The 20,809-nt window shown below is 40.6% G+C and overlaps 1 protein-coding gene across 1 annotated transcript in view; it reads left to right on the top strand.

Annotated features, from left to right (window-relative positions):
* The window catches only part of PAPPA (pappalysin 1), a 265,699-nt gene extending 254,721 nt beyond the window's left edge, over window positions 1-10,978 (top strand). Inside the window, exon 22 of the mRNA XM_051855823.2 lies at window positions 5,241-10,978. Coding sequence (XP_051711783.2) covers window positions 5,241-5,348 — 108 coding nt within the window. The 3' untranslated portion in view covers window positions 5,349-10,978. The remainder of the gene's footprint in view (window positions 1-5,240) is intronic.
* The last annotated feature ends 9,831 nt before the right edge of the window (window positions 10,979-20,809 follow it).

A 20,809-nucleotide genomic window follows, 5' to 3' on the forward strand; every position in this document is an offset into this window, starting at 1 on the left:
TTTTCTCCACTTGAATCCCATTTATTTCCCTTCACTTTATTCTCCATTTATCCAAATGAAAAATTTATCCAAAAATAAATCTCTCTATTTATCCATTGTTCCATGCTTTATGTGAGGCAATGGATCCACACTGAGACCACGGTGCTAACAGGAGAGTCCTCATACTTGACATGACACCTTCATCTACTTAGCCTCATTAAGTCTTTCCATCAACACTGCAAAGACCCAGAGTCAGTTGGGGGAAGTGACTTGCCCAGGGTCCCACAGCCAGTGAGTGGTTTGGCCAAGGATTTCTGACATTCAGCACAGGATACCTTTTGTTTATTCACCACAACCACCGCCAGACACACACTACTTTCTGCGTATTACCTCCCTGTTGATTCTGAGTCAGAATCCAGCCCCTGCCTGTCTCCCAGCCCCAGACAAGATTTGCAGCCAGGGGCTTGCGGTATGTTTGCCTCCACTGCATTCCTGAACTACACACACAGATGAAGGTGTTAGCCTGGGCAACTCACCCAGAGAGAGAAAAACCCCTGTGCTTAAGCATCATCTTCAATCCAAAGGGGAAAATATGGGGAGCGCCTCCTAGCATTTAGTCATTGACCAACACTTGTTAACAGATTGCTAGAGTGGGTGGCCAAGCCATTTATGGGACAGCCTAGCCACATGGTTCTGGGAATTTCCAAATGTAAACTGGCCACTAGCATTTGTGCTGTGGGAGGTATATTTTCTTGGAAGACTGGAGGAGAAAGTGGGAAGCAGCTTGGGGAATCAGGGGATCTGGGAATTGGGCTTAGAGCTCTGGGTTTATCAGGATGTGAATATCCTTACCATGCCTCAGCATCTTTGTGAAGAGAGAACCCTGACTTGCTCTGCTGATTACCAGTCGGGGGATGATTGCAAACACCAATGCAGATTCCAGGCCTCCTGCCAACCAGTGACTCACCTGTTTGCATCTTAGTTTGCTCTAAGACATAAAATGGGCACAGTAAGAATAGCTGCCTGCTTAGCGTTGCTGGAAAGAGTGAGTAAGATAATGCACATACAGCGTAGCCTGGTGCCAGGTGCATCATAAGGGATAAAAGCTATTGGCTATTGAAAGACAAAGCAGCAGTCAGCCCTGCCAGAAGGAAAATGCCTTCCTTCTGCTCTCACCTGCTGAAAAGCTCTCAATGTTCACAGTGAGGTTTAGAAACCTGTATCATCAACGTATTGACTGGCACCAAGGCTTGGGGCAAGTTGGTTTTCTTTAAAATTCTTGAGCCTCTATTGTCTTGTCTGTAAGATGGGCAGCTAGAAATGGCAGCTTTGCAAGGTTGTGCAGAGTCAACAAGCCTGCACATATAAATCTGGCACAGAGCAGGCCCTCCAGACTCACTACTGTTTGTTTACCATGGTGTTCCCTGCTTGAATCTGCATGAACAGACTTCATCAGGTCTCTTCCAAATCAGAACTAGAAACATCTGGGAATCTCCACCCTTCTGCTCCCAGCTTTAGACTCTTGATTAGTGAGAGAGCTTGTGATGACAGGACCTCAAGGCAGGTTCCTAAGAGGCAGTTCACAAAGTGGAGGGAATCAGACACTGTGCACCTTGGGCACTCTTAGTGCTGATTGGAGATGACATGATTGCATATCCCGATCCCTAGAATCCTGTGAGACATTTAAGAAGACCTCTGCTTTACAAATGGGAAAAATGGTGTCTACAGGGTGCCAAAGTCTTACTGGAAATCGTGCAGTTCCTGTGTGGAGCCTACAAGTGAACCTCGGACTCCTTGCCAGTGTTCAGTGAATGCAGTGACACTTTTAGGCATGTGAGGAAGACAAGGGAACTCTGGTTTGCCTCCTGAGACCAAATCTTCTAGACTTCATCATATTTCAGTTGGGTTCCCTTCTTGTAGTTTCTCTGGAAAATAATGAAGCTACCTGGGCTTACCTTGGGAGGGAAGAGAAGGTGACACCATCCCAAAAAATAGAGTTGCCAGACAAGCCTGAGATGACTACTGGTGGCAAGAAGCTGCTAGCTATGATGTTGGAGAAGCCAGTGAAACCGGGGAAGGTAGAGAGAGGAACATGCAAGACAGGGGTAACAGGGAAAGTCTATGCTTGCTATTCCTTTCTGGCCAGAGCTTTTCATGCATTCATTTGTCCATCCACTTGTTAGTCCATTGAATGTCTATTGTTTGATTCACAAAGGTTCAGTTCAACACAGACATGGTCCCTGTCCAGACTGAGCTGACATACAAGTGCAGAAGTAATTTAGTATTAAAAAGGTATAAAAAAAAGCATGTTGGGATATGGCGTGAAGGTGATGGTGCCATCTTTGGCCATACCAACAAAGCAGCAGCTAATACTTGATCTAAGACCTGAAGAATGAAAAGGAACTGGCCAAGGAAGAGCAGCTAGGGCAAAGGAACAATAATAGCTAAAGACTTAAAAGAAGAAGACACTTGGAGTATTTGAGGGGCCAATACCTAAATAATAACCCACAGAGAGTGAGGGAAAGAAGGGATTCAGGTAAGATCTGAAAAGTGTGTAGTGATCAGATCATTTAAGGCCTTGTGGATTTTATTTTATTTTGGATTTTATTCTAAGATAGACTTTGAATTTTATTCTAAGAATCATTTGATATTTACCTGTGCAACATGCATCAGAATGAACAAGAGATAAAGCAGATGTAAAACTGTCCAAGACGGACACTAAAGCTGAATAGGAAAGAGTTACAACAAAAGTCATAGGGAAGACATTAAAGATAACTGGATCATTCTAATGGTAGAATATGAGCCAGAGGAGGAGAAAGGGATATAAAGATGGGTGCGTTAAGGACAGAGTTTTTCCAAGTCTGGGAGGTGGGAGAGAGGAGACAAAAGACAGGGAAGATAGTGAAATATGAGTCAGTGAGAAATTTGATTCAGCGCATACATATTTAGCATTGAGCCTTCCTAGGTGTTCAGCTGTGTGCTGGGACTTTTGCCTGCTTCTTCTTGTTTGATCTTCACAGCCATATGAAATACACTATTTGTTTAAAAGAAATCAAGAAATGGAGCTCCATGACAGTGAAGGTATTTTCCTAAAATTCTTCAATATGAGGGAAGCAAGAATCCCACCCAGGTCTCCTGGCTGCCACCATGGCTCCTTTACCTGCTAGGACAATTGTGGGATTTTTCACTTGGCTCCTCATTCTGTTTCCCAACTTGAACTGGTAGAGTTTCTCTCTGTGTCTCTTTTAGTTCTAACATCCTGTGTTTCTTTTGAAGGTGAAGACTTTGTAGGAAAGTATCCTGGAGATTATGGAAAAATATTATAGGTTCTAGATGGAATATTCTAGATTTATTCCACAAAGTTAGTGGGGGCTAGAAAGTAAGTGTGCTAAAAAGGGAACAGCAAGTGATAGTAAATAGGAATAAAGGTACTGCATAGAAAAAGAATCTGAATTGGGTGACTCCAGTGTCAAGCATCTATGAATTTAATTTGAAAAGAGAAATCAAGAAGTGTGTTAGCTGTTGGAGAGAGATGGAGAAATGAATGGAACAACATCCATTCTATGGTTTAGGCCTTGAACAAATAAGAATGAACAAAATGGACATGGTCTCTGCTTATTAACCACAGAATTGTTGGGAACATAGATCCCCAAAATAATATAGAGAGAGACTCATGTGTGCATGCATCTATGTATAATGTGTATGTTTATAATGGAGCACTTTTCACCTCTTAAGTACTGTGCTAGGTATTTTTCATGAATTATTTCACTCATCTCTCATTATGGCCTCAAAGAAGAGTCATTTCACACTATTCCCATTTAATGAGTTAGTCCACTAAATATCAGAGAAATTGTCATATACTTAGGTCACACCTGAAGTAGGTGAAAGAGCCAGGGTTCATATTTAAATCTTCCTGCTGTTGAAGCCTATGTTTTAAATTATTACAAGATTTCAGGATGGAAAGAGAAAGGGAGGAAAAGGGGGAGGGAAGGAAGGAAGGAAGGAAGGAAGGAGGGAGGCAAGAAGGGTGGAAGGGAGGGAAGGGGCCGGGCAAAGAGGCAGTGAGAACAGAAAATAGCCGGATATGGAGAATGAGTTCACAAGGACACAAGAGAGAGGGAGAGGAGTGAAGATGCTTTTTTCTGAGATTGTGTGAACACTTGAGACCCTGCCCAGGCAGGAGGCGAATGAGGTCATTAAATTCATCTGCGCAGATGGGGGACCCTCTGGGGAAAGTTATAAGCAAATGACATGATGCAATGAGGTGAAATCTACTTGCGTTAGTTCAGGCTGGGACTCAAGCAGGGCCTGTACTGTGCTCTTTGAAAAGATAGATCATCTGCTGCTCTGTTGGTCTCTTCCTATCCATTTCTAGAAAGGGAAGCTTGCCCAAGGTCACAGAGCACATAAATGGTTGGACTGGGAACTGGACCACAGGCCTCTCACTTTTTGTTAGGATTCTACAGTCTGTTCCAAGGCCCTTCATACAAATTTTGTACTGAACTTGTATGGGAAACGTTCCACACCTACAATTTTGGGTCCCTCAGAAGGCAGAGTGAGCTTGCCTAAGACATGCACTCCCAAAACTGAAATTACCCATCTGTGCAGAGTTGTGTTTTCTTAAAGAATAGCTTCATATCTTTTATTGATTATCACCACATCTCATGTGTTAGATATTCCTTGGCAGGATTATATTAACCAGCTTTGGTATAGTACCCCCAATTCTTTACTTACTATTTTATACAACTCTTTTAGCTAACAGTGTACAAAAAGTCTTTTTCTGCCATTTCTACACACAGGAGCCTGAGGCTCAGAGAGAAGTAGCTTATCTTACTTTAAGCACAATATTTGCCACTTACTACTTAAGGCAAAATGCTTGTTCCTTTATGAGCTTCTGTTACCCAGTCAATAAAAGGGTGCTTATTGTAGAACCTGTTTTGCAGAATTGTCAAAAGGACTCAGTATTTTCCTCTGGAAAGCGTTCAGCACATTGCCTGGCCAATAACAGGTGGCTCTGCAAATGGAAACGGCTGTGATCATGACCATGGTGTTCTTGGTAAAAGTTATCACAGTGCAGACAGGAAGCAGAGTCATGACTTGAGTGTAAAACTTCTGCTCCCCAAACCCAGGGATTTACTGCTGGCCTGCACGCTTATCTCATAATTATTGCATAATTATTGCACATTGCATAATATTGCATATTGCATAATTATTGCTTCAGAAAAAAAATCACCTGATTCATTCCTTCTCTTTCTCTGCAGGTCACTCCCTTCCCTATGTCCTGTGACCTACAAGGAGACTGTGCTTGTCTGGACCCCAATGCCCAAGAACACAGCCGGAAAGACCTCCGGGGATACAGTCATGGCTAAGGAAGGACAAAGAGTTGTCAGAGAATTCCCAACGCCAGGACCCGCATCCCTTTGGTATTGATTTCACAGTCAGCTGCTCAATGGAATGGCCTCTCCACACCAGGGATCCTTAGCACCCAACCGGTCTGCCTTTAATTTCATCTAGGAAGGACTTACAGTGGGGCAAATGAACCCAATCTCACCATGTTGAATGATGGAATGGAGTTCCATCCCAAAGCCTGAAATGGATTGCATATACAGCAAGCAGTCCTGGAGCCTCCTAAAATTCTAGCCACTTGTCACACGACTACAGAGAGAAACATGTTCTATATCTAGGAGTGTGCACATCTTTGGTTAGTACACATGCATGCATATGCACCCATACAGACATTTGTATGAAAGCAGTTCTGGAGACTGAGCAGAGAGAGACTGGAAAGAAATCCTTCCTTTTCCAAGCTTCCAGCCAACACAACCTTGGGAGAAAGAGAGTTGCAGAAACTGCTAAGACCAAGTATTGAGATGCCAACATAATTCACACCCTGAGGCTTGGAATATGTAGGGCATGCACAGTTGTGCAGCCCTTTGGGATTGGAAGAGAAGTGGTCTAAGATCACCTATCTTTTGGGTAATTAAAGCCCAGGAAGAGGTAAAGATTCCAAGGTATGCAAAGATCCTCAAATTCTTCTGCTACCCTGGGAACTTTACCCTAACTCCAGGGTTTGAATCCAAGATGGAAATGGTTTAGGATTATAATGTCAAGGTATTATACCAGCCCCCTGCTTGAGGCTTGAGAGGTCATAGTATCCCTACAGAACACACCCATTCCTCAAATCTTGCCTTGGGACCACATTTGCTGCTACTTTTCCTGCTGCTCTATCCTATACATTGAATACCCCAAAATGATAGAAATAGGTTAGGAAAAACCCCACACAATCAAACAGTCTGCCTTACAAATAACCCTCATTTCCCCACTTCTCACTTCTTATCCCTCCTACAGGAGGAAACCCCTCATGGGTAGATTTATTGTCCTGAAAGGGAGTTGAGGGACTTCAGATGCTGGGGCCCTCCCTGAGAGTCCGCAGTGTCTAAGCCAGTGTTCGGTTCGGTAACTAAATGGAACAGTGTTAAATCTCTGTGATGTTGGAGCCATCCAGAGGCCACTGGACTTGTCAGGACTCTTGGGTTATTATCCTCATACTACTCTTCCTGGCCCTTCAGACTGTAGTAGGTTTTAATCTTGGAAACCTCACCACTGCTCTGATTAGGTATAATTTTGAAACAGAGAATCATCTTGGATATGATCAATATGGATTGTGTTCTAGAAGTCATCAGAGGGAAGTTAGAGTTCACAGCCTCAGTACTCAGCATAACCATCAAGTTTTCCATATATTTTCCCAGGTGCCAGTACTCACTCCCATATCTGTGGCTGGGAAACTCTTCCCTCTCTTCCATGTTCAGCCTCCAAAAGCTAAGTGGAAGCTATTCAGCTGTGCATGGAAGCCCCAATTTCTTTGTGAGCCCCTTTACCTGTTTTCAGTCAGTCACCTGTTCATTCCCTTTGAATTAGTATGGACCAAGAATATGACAGGATGCAGTGGGGAGAACAGTTAAGTTTGACATCTTTTCTGAAATCTGAAGCTAGGAGTGAGAAGGTAGGAGGGTCTAAACTAGAGATAGCACATAAAGATTACTGAAAATCAAGTCATCTCAAGTCTAGTGAAGACAACCAAGGAAACAGTCTAGCATAGGAATGGAAAATACCAGACATCTGTGCAGCCCCTAGAAATTCCTGCATCCAAGGCAGTCCTTGTTAATCCATCACAGCTCCTTCTCCTATTGGGACCAAAAACAACTTCAGAAACCATTTTACTGTATCATTCCAAACAGCATTTACCTGATGATCAAGGACACTTGAGGACATTTGTTGGCTCTCTGTGATCAGTTATATTAAGAAATATATCGAGGTGCTTTTTACACAGGTGCCCACATGCAAGGATGCAGTGCACAAATAGTTCCTATGGCTTGTACCATATTACAGAATGGAGAGACTTCAACCATTGTTGTAGCCCAGCTCAAATCTTTTGTTTCTTCCTCACGAAATAATGTTACTAATATTCAGGGCATTTTTTTCCTGTGTTAACCAGGGCCAATCCTTAGCAAAAAATAAGAATGAAATTAGAATTGTTCCAATTTTGTACCTCTCTCCAATGTCTTAGAATTCTTTATAACTTGTGAGGCCTTTCTTTTGCCCTTACTGAGAGGGTACAAGCTAAGGACAGTAACAGTGTCAGCCCTGTTAGTAGCCTATCAAAACCCATAAGTAATAATTAAAAAAAAAAACTTTGTAAAATCCAAAGATGACAGAACAAAAGGTGGGATTGCAGGGACCACAGAACCTCACTCCTTAAATCACTCCTCATCATCTTTCTACCTCCCCTACTGACTTCCAACTCCTGACTCACAAATTGAATTGAGCCCTTCTGGGTAAAGACTTACCAAGTCTCCTTCTTATTATCATTCCAGCCTCTTACCAACAATTTCATGTTTGCCAAGGATATTAGGCAAAAGAGGCTACCTGACTGGCAGCCAGCCTCATGCCCACATGAGAAGCCGTCTAAGTAAGAAGCTCTTCTCAAACAGTGCAGAAGGGCCGGCTCTAGTCAGGCAATGCACTGATTCCCAGGTCCTTTTTTTATTCCTGGGAATTAACTCATTGTCTCATCTCTTCAGTCATCTCCTGCTTAGAACAATGGAATGCCCACTGTTTATTGGCAGCTCAGGGGCCCTAAAACACTTGGGGGTTCTGCATCTGAAGAAGTATTAGCCATTTAGCAGCAAGAATGGAAAAGATGAGGTGGGCAGTTTTCAAAGTCCCATCTTAGAAAGCCTTTTGAGGCCACATCCCTCATTGCCTGCCCAGAGGATTTGCATTATCCTAAATTTTGTGCCAACAATTGTGTAAGTAATACAGTCCTTGGGAAGTCAGTTTTTGTGGGTGAATTGGAGTGCTGAAGAAGGGAGTGATTAATGGGCATGAATAGTATGTCTTTGAAGATGGAGGGTATCAGCTGCTGTTCCTGGCTTCAGCATATTGATTCACTGCCTAGACAGTTCTCTTGGTCTTATTCCCACCTTGGCTTGATTCATGCATGCTAGTTGTGGAAAATAATTCTTTGAGACAGATCTCAGCTACCTCCCTTCCAGGTTCAATTTAACTTGGTTGTAACTGTCAGTTTGTTATAGGTCTTACCTGTGTTTTAAAAAGAGAGAGAAAAAGAAAAGAAAGAAGAAAGAGGAAGGAAAGAAGGAAGGAAGGAAGGAAGGAAGGAAGGAAGGAAGGAAGGAAGGAACGAAGGAAGGAAGGAAGGAAGGAAGGAAGGAAGGAAGGAAAGGAGAGGAAATGAAGGAAATAAAAATCAAGTTAACAGTTTTGAGATTTTTATGTTTTTTTTTCTGGAACTACTTCAAGTGGGAAAATAAAAAGAAGAAATTGGTGGTGACAAAAGTGTACAGATACAGAGTAATAGGAAGACAAAGAGATTAAAATGAAATAAAAATGCATGATTTAAAATTAAGAATAAGAAATCTGTTGTTATGTTTCCCAGAGGAAATTACTTATTCTACAGACTGAGTAGGTAGAGACAAGCATAAATAATTCCTTAGTGGACACAGAGTAGATTTTTGTAGCATTGTCTGTTATTTTCTGTACATTGTGGTAGGTCCAGAAAACATGACATTTTCCCCCTTGATATGTTGGTGGTGGTGTTGGGGTGTTTTGTTTATTTGGTGGTAATCAGTTGTAGTCGGGAGTGGGTGGGCTTGATATTTGTTTTCTGAATATTAAGGGGACATATTGTGTCATTGTGCTTTTCACATTATAAAATGCTTCTATTTACCAGTATAGCACTGGGTTTTATAAAGACTGCACTCAGAACTACACTGCACAGCCCAATTCCCTACAACGCTGCTACATGACCAGACAGGTAATTCCAATGAGTTTTGAGAAACAGAACAAGCTAAGAACAAGCAAACCAAGCAAAAACCTACATAGCAAATGAATACAACTGTATTCTTGTAATTTATTCCAGTTTTGCCAAATTCCTATCAATGATTTTCTTTTCAGAGTAAATGTGTGATAGCCAAGAAAGGAATTACGTCCCCAGCATATAGAATTTTAAGTCCAGGCAGCAGTTTGATCAATGATTTTAAACAAGTTATTAAATTGCCTCTACATTTGACTCAATTCCTTTAGCTGCAGAACGGGGATAATAATACTTACCTACCTCACAGTGGGAGGGCAGGGGATGGTGAGGCCTTGAGGTTCAAATGGCCTGTGGCAATATGTGAAGGCCAAGGTTGACATGAATTATTTCTCAAAAATGCACAGGCATAGTAGCCTTTCAAGAAAGACAGGGAGTGCTCATTTGATATTTCAAGGAATAATGCTGGAGCTCCTGGATGAGAGTCCACCCTTTGAGAAAGTCCCGTATTGGGGGGATATTTCACTTTGTATGTCAGTTCAATTTTTCCCCCTTACTCTGGCCTTTCCTAGTTTAATGATTTGCTTAAAAACCAATTCTTTGCTACAGTATAAAAGTCAGTTTACTGTCATCTATTCAAGACTTCCAGGCCATTTCCAACTTTCAGAGGAAGGGAGTCTCTGAAATCCCTTCTTCACCTCACTTCTCAGACTTCAAATTCCACATCAAGTGTTCCATGAAAAGAAGACATGGCATTCTGAGTGCAAACAGCTCGGGGCCTCTTAAACCACACACCAGCAGTCAGTGAGGAGACTTTTGAACAATTACTGAGTTGCTTTCTTGGGTCTCTGTAATCAATAACCTGTCCGCAGATATCTATCTATATAAAGATATTATATATAAATATAAATTTACATATATATGCACATGTATATATAGTTGTACATATATGTGTGTATATATATACTTAAATGTAATATTTACAAATAAAACTGTGATCTCATCTAGAGAAAATGTAATCATATTACAAACTGCTCTTCCATATTTATGTACCATATTATACCTTTTTATTATTGTTATAATTATTATGGGTATTTCTAATTATTCTGAGGTTGAAATCTGTTTGGCACCTTCTGGAAGCTACCAAAAAATGAATTCATTGAAGTGCTTAAAATCTGTACTCATAAGAAATCTACTGGCCTACTGTAAAAAAGGAAAACAAAGAGAAACAACTCAACACCAAAAACCAAACACAATTCCAATCCTTTCTCTGTACCTCACATGCATAAATTTGCTGCTCCTATTTTGGTTTTATGTTTCTCCCCCGTTTATGTGTTTTTATGGATCTAAGTTAAGTCTTTCAGCAATATATAAAAATGTAAATAGTAAACTTTTATTTATTAAGAATGTCATCTTTTTTAATTTATATTTACACAATTGTTCATCTAATTTATTTTTTCTATACGGTTTTAAATACTCAGACATATTTTGCTGTTCATGATATTTTTATCCCGTTCTCATGAATTTGTTTTTCCATATTGTTTTCTCTGGTCTCAATTACAGGTTGGATCTCACAAAAATAATGTCAAAGACAGAAATATTTTGCCACTGTTGATTACTATATGTTAAAGTTCTATATTATGAAAATATATAATAGCTTGTATGCTTCAATGTGACTTTGTGTGGTTTTTGTCTGTCATGGAACATGCCAGGATAGTCATGTCAACACACTAACATGGAGGAGAACCCCAGGACTAAGAATGAGAAGATCAATAACAGCACAAGACTGAATCCAATATACATCCAATCTTCTACATAATTAATTCCTGAATGGTATCAGCATTTTGCATATGCAAAAGTTGAAAATCATTTTTATTTGTTATAAGAAATTTCCATTTTGAGGAGCTAAAATGTACATCAGTTATATCTTGCCTTTAGATGTGGTCTTCATCAATATATTCCTAGAATATTCTTAAAATAGTCTTTGTTTTAGTTTTTGCTTGTTTGAACCCTGAATGATCCCGTTCCTCCAATGAATGTGCAGCTGAACCTGCAGTTTTGCTGCCTTTGATCTGTCTGGAGCTCATTGTTCATATTATCACCATTTAGTAACTATGTGAGCTTTGGGAAGTTTGTTTCCTCAAGATTTAGTTTGCCCATCTGTGAAGTGAAAATAATAAAAGTACCCACCTAATGATGGCTTTGCAGTGCTTATAATGGTGCTGGACACAAATTATATTAGCTCTTATCATGAGTCTTATGTGACGTGGCCTACTTACAACAAGTATTGGTAATAGAGTAATTTTTATTTAAAAAAATGATTGATTGGAGCTGGCATTGTGATGTAGTTGGCTAAGCCTCTAACTGTGGTGCTGGCATCCCATATGGGTGCCAGTTTGTGTCCTGGCTGCTCTTCTTCTGATCAGCTCTCTGCTAATGGCTTAGAAAAACAATGGAAGTGCTTGGGTCCCTGCATCCACATGGGAGACCCAGAAGAAGCTCCTGACTCCTGGCTTTGGCCTGGCTCAGCTCTAGCCATTGCGGCCAACTGGGGAGTGAACCAGCAGACAGAAGACCTCTTTCTCTTTGTCTCTCCCTCTCTCTGTAACTCTATCTTTCAAATAAATAAATAAAATATTTTTAAAATAAAAAAAGCTTTAAAAAAGATTAATTTGTTCATTTGAAAGGCAGAGCCACAGGGAGGGAGAAAGAAGAGAGAGAGAGAGACAGAGAGACAGAGAGAGAGAGATCCTACATCTGCTGGTTCATTCCTCAAAGGCTGGGCTGGGCCTAGCAGAAGCCAGGAGCCTAGAATTCCATCCAGGTCTCCCAAACAGGTGGCAGGGGCCCAAGTACTTCACTCATCTGCTGCTGCTTTTTCAGGCATGTTAGCAAGGAGCTAGATCAGAAGTGGAGCAGTTAGTGCTCATATGGCATGTTGACATTGCAGGCAACTGTTTAACTTGCTGCACTACAACACCAGCCCCACTAAAGGTTCTGATATTTACTTTTTGTAAAGAAAAAGAATAAGATGTGCTAAGGCACTCAGGCATCTATATGGAGTAAACTTAGCAACGTTATACACTGTGGTGTTGTCTGGTAGTGCTCACTCTAAGGCAGATCAAAATATGTGTCCATCTGCTGTCCCCTGAAATGTTAAATTTTGCAACAATAACCAAAAGGTAGTTTGGGGACACCAATGTGAATAATGTATAAGGGCAGGAACAGGAAATCAAGAACTTCCTATAATGGATTTTTTGCACTCTTTATAAACAAAACCCATTGAGAGACATGAGGGAAACAACCATCACCCCCCGCCCCCGCCCCGCCAAAGTCATTGCTAAATTCTTCTAGTTGTTTTCAAAGTAAGATAAATGATGAGAAGAAATGCTTTATGTAGTTCTATTCAATTTATGATTGAAACAATATTTAAAGAATAGGCTCAGGAAAAGAGTCAAACATTTCCTGCATACAAAAATTGAGAGTTTTAATATGGCTTTTTATACTCATTTTTATCTGCAAAACTCAGGGGAGAAAGACCTTTCTCATGGAAGATCTTAGTCATAATGTCTTCTTCCTTTATCCAACCTACACACACACACACACACACACACACGAGTCATATGTGCACACACAATAGTTGTTCATTTTAAAGTAGGCTTTAGTTGCATAATCTGTGAAATAAACGTTGTTACTTCAAGGCAGGCAAAAATGTTCTGCATTCAGATCTACTTATCATCAAAGTTTTAGGGTTTATCTAAACAAACAAAATAACACGAAAGTAAACAATAATTGGAGGGCCAGGCATTTGGTGCAGCAGTTGAGCCACCACTTGCTATACCTCATCTTTCATATCAAGAGCCCTGGGTTCAAGTCTGGGGTCCCTTTCTAATCCAATTCCCTGCTAATGTGCTCCTTAAGAAGCAGCAGGTGATAGCTCAGTAGCTGAGTCCCTGCCACTCACATAGAATATCTATCGCTATACTGAATCCCAGGCTCTTGGCTTTGGCCTAGACAAGCCCTGGGTGTTGCAGGCATTTGCGGACTGATCCAGTGGATGGATGATTTTTTTCTGTATATATTCACTCTCTCTGTCTCTCTTCAGTAAAATAAATTTTAAAACTTGGAGAAGAGTATTCTATCATACTGCACTAGTATAGGTAAATCTATTCAGTGCTTAACCTTTAGAGATAGAAATAAGAACCTAGGACAAAAGTACAACTGAGGAGAAGCCACAATTCTTTGAGTTAATGCTGTAAATTCTAAGGAATGAGGTTTGGAGTGAAAAATAGAAATTTTTTACAAAGACAGGGGTTCGGAATAGAGGGAAATATGGAAGGAAAATACCATCTGCTGTGTAACCTTGAACAAGTCACTAACCTCTGCTAAGACAGGCGGATTTGGCAATAAGAAAAAGCATGCAGTGTGTTTAAGCAAGTGGAACCAGCACTTGCATTATCCTTAGTAAGAAAAAGCAAGGCATTTTTAAGTTGACCAAAGGCCAACACGCTTAGACAGTAGAGAGGGCAATAGTGTTTCTACCAGAAGAGGGAGAGTTTGGTCAGACTAAAGATTTCAGACTGTGTATTAACAGCATTGAACAGCTGCTGAATTCAACTTACTTGGTGAGATTTGTGGTTGGGAAAGACCTATCAGATGGCTGTGTGAAGGAGAAAATGGAGGGATGATCAGATACATCTCAGGTATTAAGGGTACATTATGTCATCAAGAAAGATAATGAAGCTTCTTTGGATGCAAGTGGTGATAGTGGATGGGAAAAGGATATTTTTTTCATTCTTATTTAATGGGGAGATTGGATGGAATAATCATTACATTCTCTAACATTGTGCAATTCTAGAAACTCATCACATTCCACTGCTATTAACTAATTTTAGATTTCCTTTTAATCAACAGACGTAAGAGTAGTTTTGGGTTTGCAGAAAAAGCAGAGCAGACAATAAACTTCCTATTATATGTATTTATAAATAATATCAAAACAGAATAACTTAGTTATATTCTGGGTCCAGATATCAGAGAAATATATAAACTAAGATCCTGTGATCAGATGTGTAGGATTGGAAATTCACTAATATCCTTGATCCCTCTTCAGTGGTTTTGCTATGATACAATATCAAGAAGAGATAGGAAGGCTGCAGGAAGGGGGTTAGAATGTTGTCAGGTGGAGTCTGGCAGCGTAGGCATATGCATTCGTATTATCCTGAGCAGTTCCTTAGCTTTTTGAGTTTCAGTAGCATTTTCTGTAGACTGAGGTTCAAAATTATTCTCTGAAATGGGCTGCTCTAAGCCAAATGTGTTATGATTTAAATATAGCACCCAGCAGAGGGCTATTACATGCAGGTGCACAGTAACTGTTGTTTGTGGCCACTTTCCCCTCTTCCATCTCTTCACCTCACCTTTGACTCACATAGCAAGCTGTAGCAGAAATGGAGTGGTAAAGGGTAGAGACACAACCACCAAGTTTAGCCCTCTAGTGTTTACATGGGAACAATGGTGTCACTTACATCACCAAGACTGAGGTTCTGCAATCCACTGATCATCTATCTCCTGAAACTAGATAAATCTTGGTTGCACATGCAAGACATTGAACAAGTTCAGAGTTAAATCAAACTTTAAAAGTAAAATATGCACAATTCTATTTTTTTGGTTTATTATTCATAAGTGGAACAATAAGAACAGGGGTAGGAGAGGTGTATCTTTCCTAAAGACGTGGAAGTGGATCAGTTTCTCTTTTGATTCTCACAAAAATACTGTGTTATATGGATCATGAGTGCCACTTTTGCAGGTAAGAGAGACTGAGACTCAGAATTCAGTGATTTTTTTCATAGTGTAGGATCCAAGCATCACACCCCAACCTCTAAAATCTGCACACTTTGCATTGATTCTGTCTTTTTATGATTGTCTTGAGCCTGCTTGAGCCAAAGGCACAATTTTGTAAATCCTTAAGCAATGGAAACTGTTTCATCTCAACATGGATTGGCTGGTAGTGTTGCAGTGCTTGGTTGAAAAAATCTTTATAACATAGTCAATCTCCAGAGGAAGAGGCAAGGTGACTTTTGGCAAGTCTTCCAGCTTTAGTTTCTGCATCCACAGCTGACTGTAACATAATAAAATATATATTTGGCCTTTAAGAGCTCCTAGTTTCTGACATACAGCTAGTAAATCTGTTGGCATTTCCTGGGGATAGGCACATCGTTTGCTCCAATGATGTCACTCGTGATGGGTTCCTAGTTGTGGGTTGGTCATCAGGTCATGATAGAAGCTGGGAACTTTCCATCTTCCAAGCATGGAAGAACTGGAGATTGAGTTAATAACCAATGATGCCTCCATAGTGCTGTTTCCATAAAAATCCATAAAAGGGTAGACTTTAGAGAACTTCTAGACTGGCGAACACATCTATGTGCCAGGAGTATGCACATCCCAACTCCATGGGTGAGTAAACTTCTGCACTTGGGGGGCCGGCATTGTGGTGTAGCAGGTAAATCCTCTGCCTGCAGCACCAGCGTCCCATATGGGTGCCGGTTCAAGTCCTGGCTACTCCACTTCCAATCCAGCTCTCTGCTATGGCCTGGGAAAGCAGTAGAAGATGGCCCAAGTCCTTGGGCCTCTGCAACCACGTGGGAGACCTGGAAGAAGCTCCTGGCTCTTGGCTTCAGATTGGTGCAGCTCTGACTGTTGCGGCCAATTAGGGAGTGAACCAGTGGATGGAAGACTTCTCTCTTTCTCTCTCTCTCTCTCTCTCTGCCTCTTCTTCTCTCTCTGTATAACTCTTTCATATAAATAAATAAATCTTTAAAAAAAAAAAAGGCTTCCGCACATGAGACCTCCCATACCTTGCCTGGTCTATCTACTCATGGAATTGTTCACATGTATCCTATAAAATGTCCTTTGGAGTAAATTAAGCTCTACTCCTGAGTTCTGTTAACCACACTCACAAATGATAGAGACTGTAAGAAATCAATTAATAGCTAAATTGGACAGAATACAAGAAAACTGGAGACTCATTATTTGTAATTGACATCTGAAGCAGAGGGCAGCTTATGGAACTTAGTCCATAACCTATGAGACCTGTGCTAATTGTCAGAATTGAATTGATCTGCAGGATACTCAGCTGTTTTCAAAGCATTGGTCAATGTGAAAAAAACTCTTGTTTTGGTAGCAGAAGCACTGGGCTTAAGTATAGAAGGAACAGCAGTTTGCTTTCTCCTATAGTGTGCATAACTGGAAATGGAAAGAGTAGTTGGTAGTACAGATATTATACTTTCTCATCTGTGTTTATTTTAATTTCTTTATTTGTAAAATAATCAGTTGAAGTTTGGCTTAGGGAAAAGATTCCTCAGGGATATGCATTATGTGGGCCAGAAAACCCTGATACTGCCTTCCTGGCCAGTACTCTTACTCCTTCATCACAAAGCCTCTTGCCCAACTTGATTAATGATATCACTCCAATATACTTAAAAGGATAAATTTGTACTCATTCTTTTGTCTATTCACACTCTGCCCATGAATCATACTACAAATAGTTCTTTCCATATACACCACCTTGTACTTCACAAAACACATAAAACAACTTTAGTTGTTGGCTGATAAATTGCATATTGAGCATTACTGTGTGCAATGCATTGGTCTAAGCACTGATAAGAGTGGTGACCAAGACAGACATTCACAGACACTGGTTTTAGAGAGTATTATGCAATTTGTGAGGTGTTATAAATGGAGAAAGCACCCCAGAAGGAAAATGTTAAATGTTGCATGCAGCAATAGCAGCACATGAGAAAATCAAGAGGGTGAAGTTGGACATGGCTTGTGTGGGAAATTCAGAGTATTCAGGCAAGTGGGATCTGGATTGGTAAGAAGGGGAAATGAGGAACCACTGTGGAGGAAGAAAGATGCCAAGTATTGTCGAGTTTTATAGAGAACAAATTGACAAGAGCTTTGTAAATGCATCCCTTCATTTAGGCTTCTTCTGAAGCCAACCTAGAAACAAAGATTCAAGTGCAGGCAATTTTTCTGGGGTATGATTCCAGTACTTACCCAGTAGAAGATATGGCATGTAAAATGAGGATGGGAAGGTAGACAAATAAGGGTGTAATATCAAGCATACTGCTACAGTGAACACCTGCAGCTTGATCCTCTTTGAAACACTGTCAGTCAGTGGAGAACACTCTAGGCTTGCCAACCACCTGTGATACTAGGGAGTTAGGGTATTTATCCAATCAATGCCATCAGTCACTAATTGAGGGATTCCACTAGGGTATAATCCTCCAGTATACCTGCATTTCATGTTGGTGAACAGAGTGGGCTCAAGCCACCAGAAATAGCTCTCAGGGTAGCTGATGTGGATATTGCCTATGGGAAGTCAGATTAGTACACAGAGTGGTAAGAGATATGGGCAGGGATTCAGTAGGTCTACTGCAGCAATGAGGTGATTGGTCTCTAATGCTGAGGATGATGGACAACCATGGAAGTTTTCAGGGGAAGGGATGTCAGGGACAAATTTCAATTTTTAGATAGATTCCTTTGTGTAGGGACCAACATCACAGTTGTAAGCCAAGGTTTATTAGCACCAAATTGGAAGCTGGTGTGGTAGTCTAGGTGAGAGATGGCCCCATGGTGCTGGGGCAGTGATGGACAAAAGACGTTGTTATCAAGAGAGTTATAGGAAATAGTACATATTAGTAGTTGGTTTGGTATTGCAGACTAAGGAAAAATAAATGGTATGATTTAGTTAAATGCACATACTTGCAGTGGACAACCATATATTTCAGAATGTTTAGGGACCAAAAAGTAGTCAGGAAAGGTATAAGACATGATGGTATAATCCTTACCAATTTATTTATTTTTTCATAGTCAAGAGTAAATGAGCGCAGGGAACATAAGCCATGACAGACCTGTATGGTTTCATGAGTCGTAACAGTTTAAGGGAATCTAATTCCTTAATAAAGAACTTTGTGTCCATAGATTATGTTGTTTGGGGGTTTTATTGAAGCTGTTCTCAATAGAACCTCTTATCACAGAGGTTCAGCCCCTTCTTGTACACCAGTAGTTCTCTTTTAGCTTGCATCCAAACCCTCTGGATAGCTCACTGAAACATAGATTTATCCCAAAGTGGCTGATTCAATAGTTGTGGAATGGGGCCCACGAATCTACGTTTCTAAAAACTTTCTCCACAATGTGGTTGTTAATAATCTGGCAGATGATGGGGACACTTTGAAAACTAGATTCCAATCCCTCCAACAAACCATGTGCTCATATACATACTAGCTAGGTCATAGTGATTCCTGAAGAAATTAAAAAAAAAAAAAAAACTGCATGACCCCTGCCCTTGGGAAATTTTCTATATACTGTTAGAGACATGAGAGTGAACAAAATTTAAAAGTCCAATGCCAATGACCAAGCCAGACAAGGACTCAGCCTTGGGGGTAGGAATGTGATGCTAAGAGGCGTTTGTACATAAATAGAAACTAGGTAGATGAATAAGGGAGAGATGGGTGTTCCAGACAGAGGGACTAACCTAGACAAAAGCTGGTGGGTAGGAGAATACTTGGTAAAGCATTTAGAGAACTCCAAATCATGAAGTGTTCTCACAGCATTGTCTATACATAGGTAATTGCAGGAGATTTCTTCTAGAGAAAAGCCCAGGAGGCTTCATGGAGGTAGCACTTAAGATCATTCTTGAAGAACAGGGATCCCTCACTTCTCTTCCTCTTCCAAACGTCTGAGGGAGCCTAGAAGTGGTGTCCTTTGACATGGATTTTTCTACAAAGGTCTTGGTACAACTCTTCCCAGAGGCCCGTTCAGGCTTTGCACAGAAAGGAGCAGCTCATTCTCCTTGTTTTCCTTGCACCATACGGAACACATTTCTTTCCAGGATTAAAAACACGTCAAGGTAACACAGACCACATGGAGCAAGGGAAGTGACCAGACGTCCCATTTTCTCCATTCCCTAAAACAGAGATATACACAATGCATCTATCCACCTATTCATTGGTATACACACACACACATCCTCTCTACCAGCAAAGACCAGGGAGGTGAAATTTCCAAGCACCAATTTCCAAAATCTCTTTCCAAGGATACAAAGAGAGAACTTGGTTTCCAGACATTTAGTGCACCATCCAAGACATAAACGCAAACCTTGATGTTTCTCTTCTACTAATAGAATGGTTTTCCCTCCAGTTGTTATAAATATTCCTGTGTTGATACTTTAAAAATTTTCCACAAAGCTCCCTGCCAAATGCTTGTATCTCAAACATCTGCAGTTCTGCAACTCATGTTAACATTTACAAAGTACCAGTTGTTGGGACCCTCTTCACCTGTAAATTTGAATTGTCTTCAAAATAAGAAATCTGTAAATAGACTCCCTTCTTCAGGAAAATTGCTGTCCTGGGGTAGGCACTGGGCACAGTGGTTAAGATGCTGACTGAGATACCCACGTCTCATATCAGAGTGCCTGATAAAAGCCCCCTCTTTCTGCTCATGTACACCGTGGAAAGGCAGAAGATGATGGCTCAAGTACTTGAGTCCTTGCCATCCATGTGGGAGGCTGTGATTGAGTCCCTGGCTCCTGGATTTGGGCCTCACACAACTCTGGCTGTTAAAGGCATTTGGGGAATGAACCAATGGATAGGAGACCTCCTTTCTCTCTGTTTCAAATGAAATTAAAATAAATAATTTTTTTAAAAAAGAATATTGCTGCCCAAAATTTCCTCTGACCTAAATTCCTCAATGTAGATTTCACTATCTTGCTAGACCTGTCTTTTGCTACCTCACCTCTGCTCATATATGGTCCTGTCCAACAGAATTTCCTTTACTTACCTGAGCCTGCCATGATCCCTTAATTCTGAGCATTGGATGAAGGTTGTTCCCCCTACTGGGAATACCTTCCTTATCTTTGCAGTCTTTATTCAGTCTTTATTTTCCAACTTGAATAACTCACTTCTTAAATATACAAAATAACCTATTATGGTAGATAAAATGATCAGTGTTCTCATTTAATAAATGATGCAATTGAGGCAAGACATTTTAAGTGCCCTTCCCAATATCATTTTACTAGTCGGGAGGTGAAATCTGAATCTGAACCCAGGCAATCAGATTCTGAATGCCCAAACACAGCTATGTCTGATACTCCTCAAAGCATTCTCTGAGACTACCCAAGCCCATAAGTTCTGTGAGTCTCCATCAGCCCTCATTTCCTCCACAACTGCTTTAATGCACTAAGATAATTGTTTGTTTGCTTCTCCCATTCCTCAGAAATACACAGACGCTGCCTCTCATTCAATCTGTATCACCTGGCACACAGTAGATCTTTTGCAATTATTTGAGGAAGATAGAAATAAATTTGGACAGAGCCCAAGTTGAGCACCATCCATGACGAACATCCATTATATAATTAATGATATAAACTCCATTCAGTAAGTAAAAAAGTAAAGAGAACAAAGTTTTTCAGCATTTTGGAAACATCTGTCAACACACAAAAAAATT

The sequence above is a fragment of the Oryctolagus cuniculus genome, chromosome 1 (genome assembly GCF_964237555.1).
Source record: "Oryctolagus cuniculus chromosome 1, mOryCun1.1, whole genome shotgun sequence".
In the NCBI taxonomy this organism is placed as follows: domain Eukaryota; kingdom Metazoa; phylum Chordata; class Mammalia; order Lagomorpha; family Leporidae; genus Oryctolagus; species Oryctolagus cuniculus.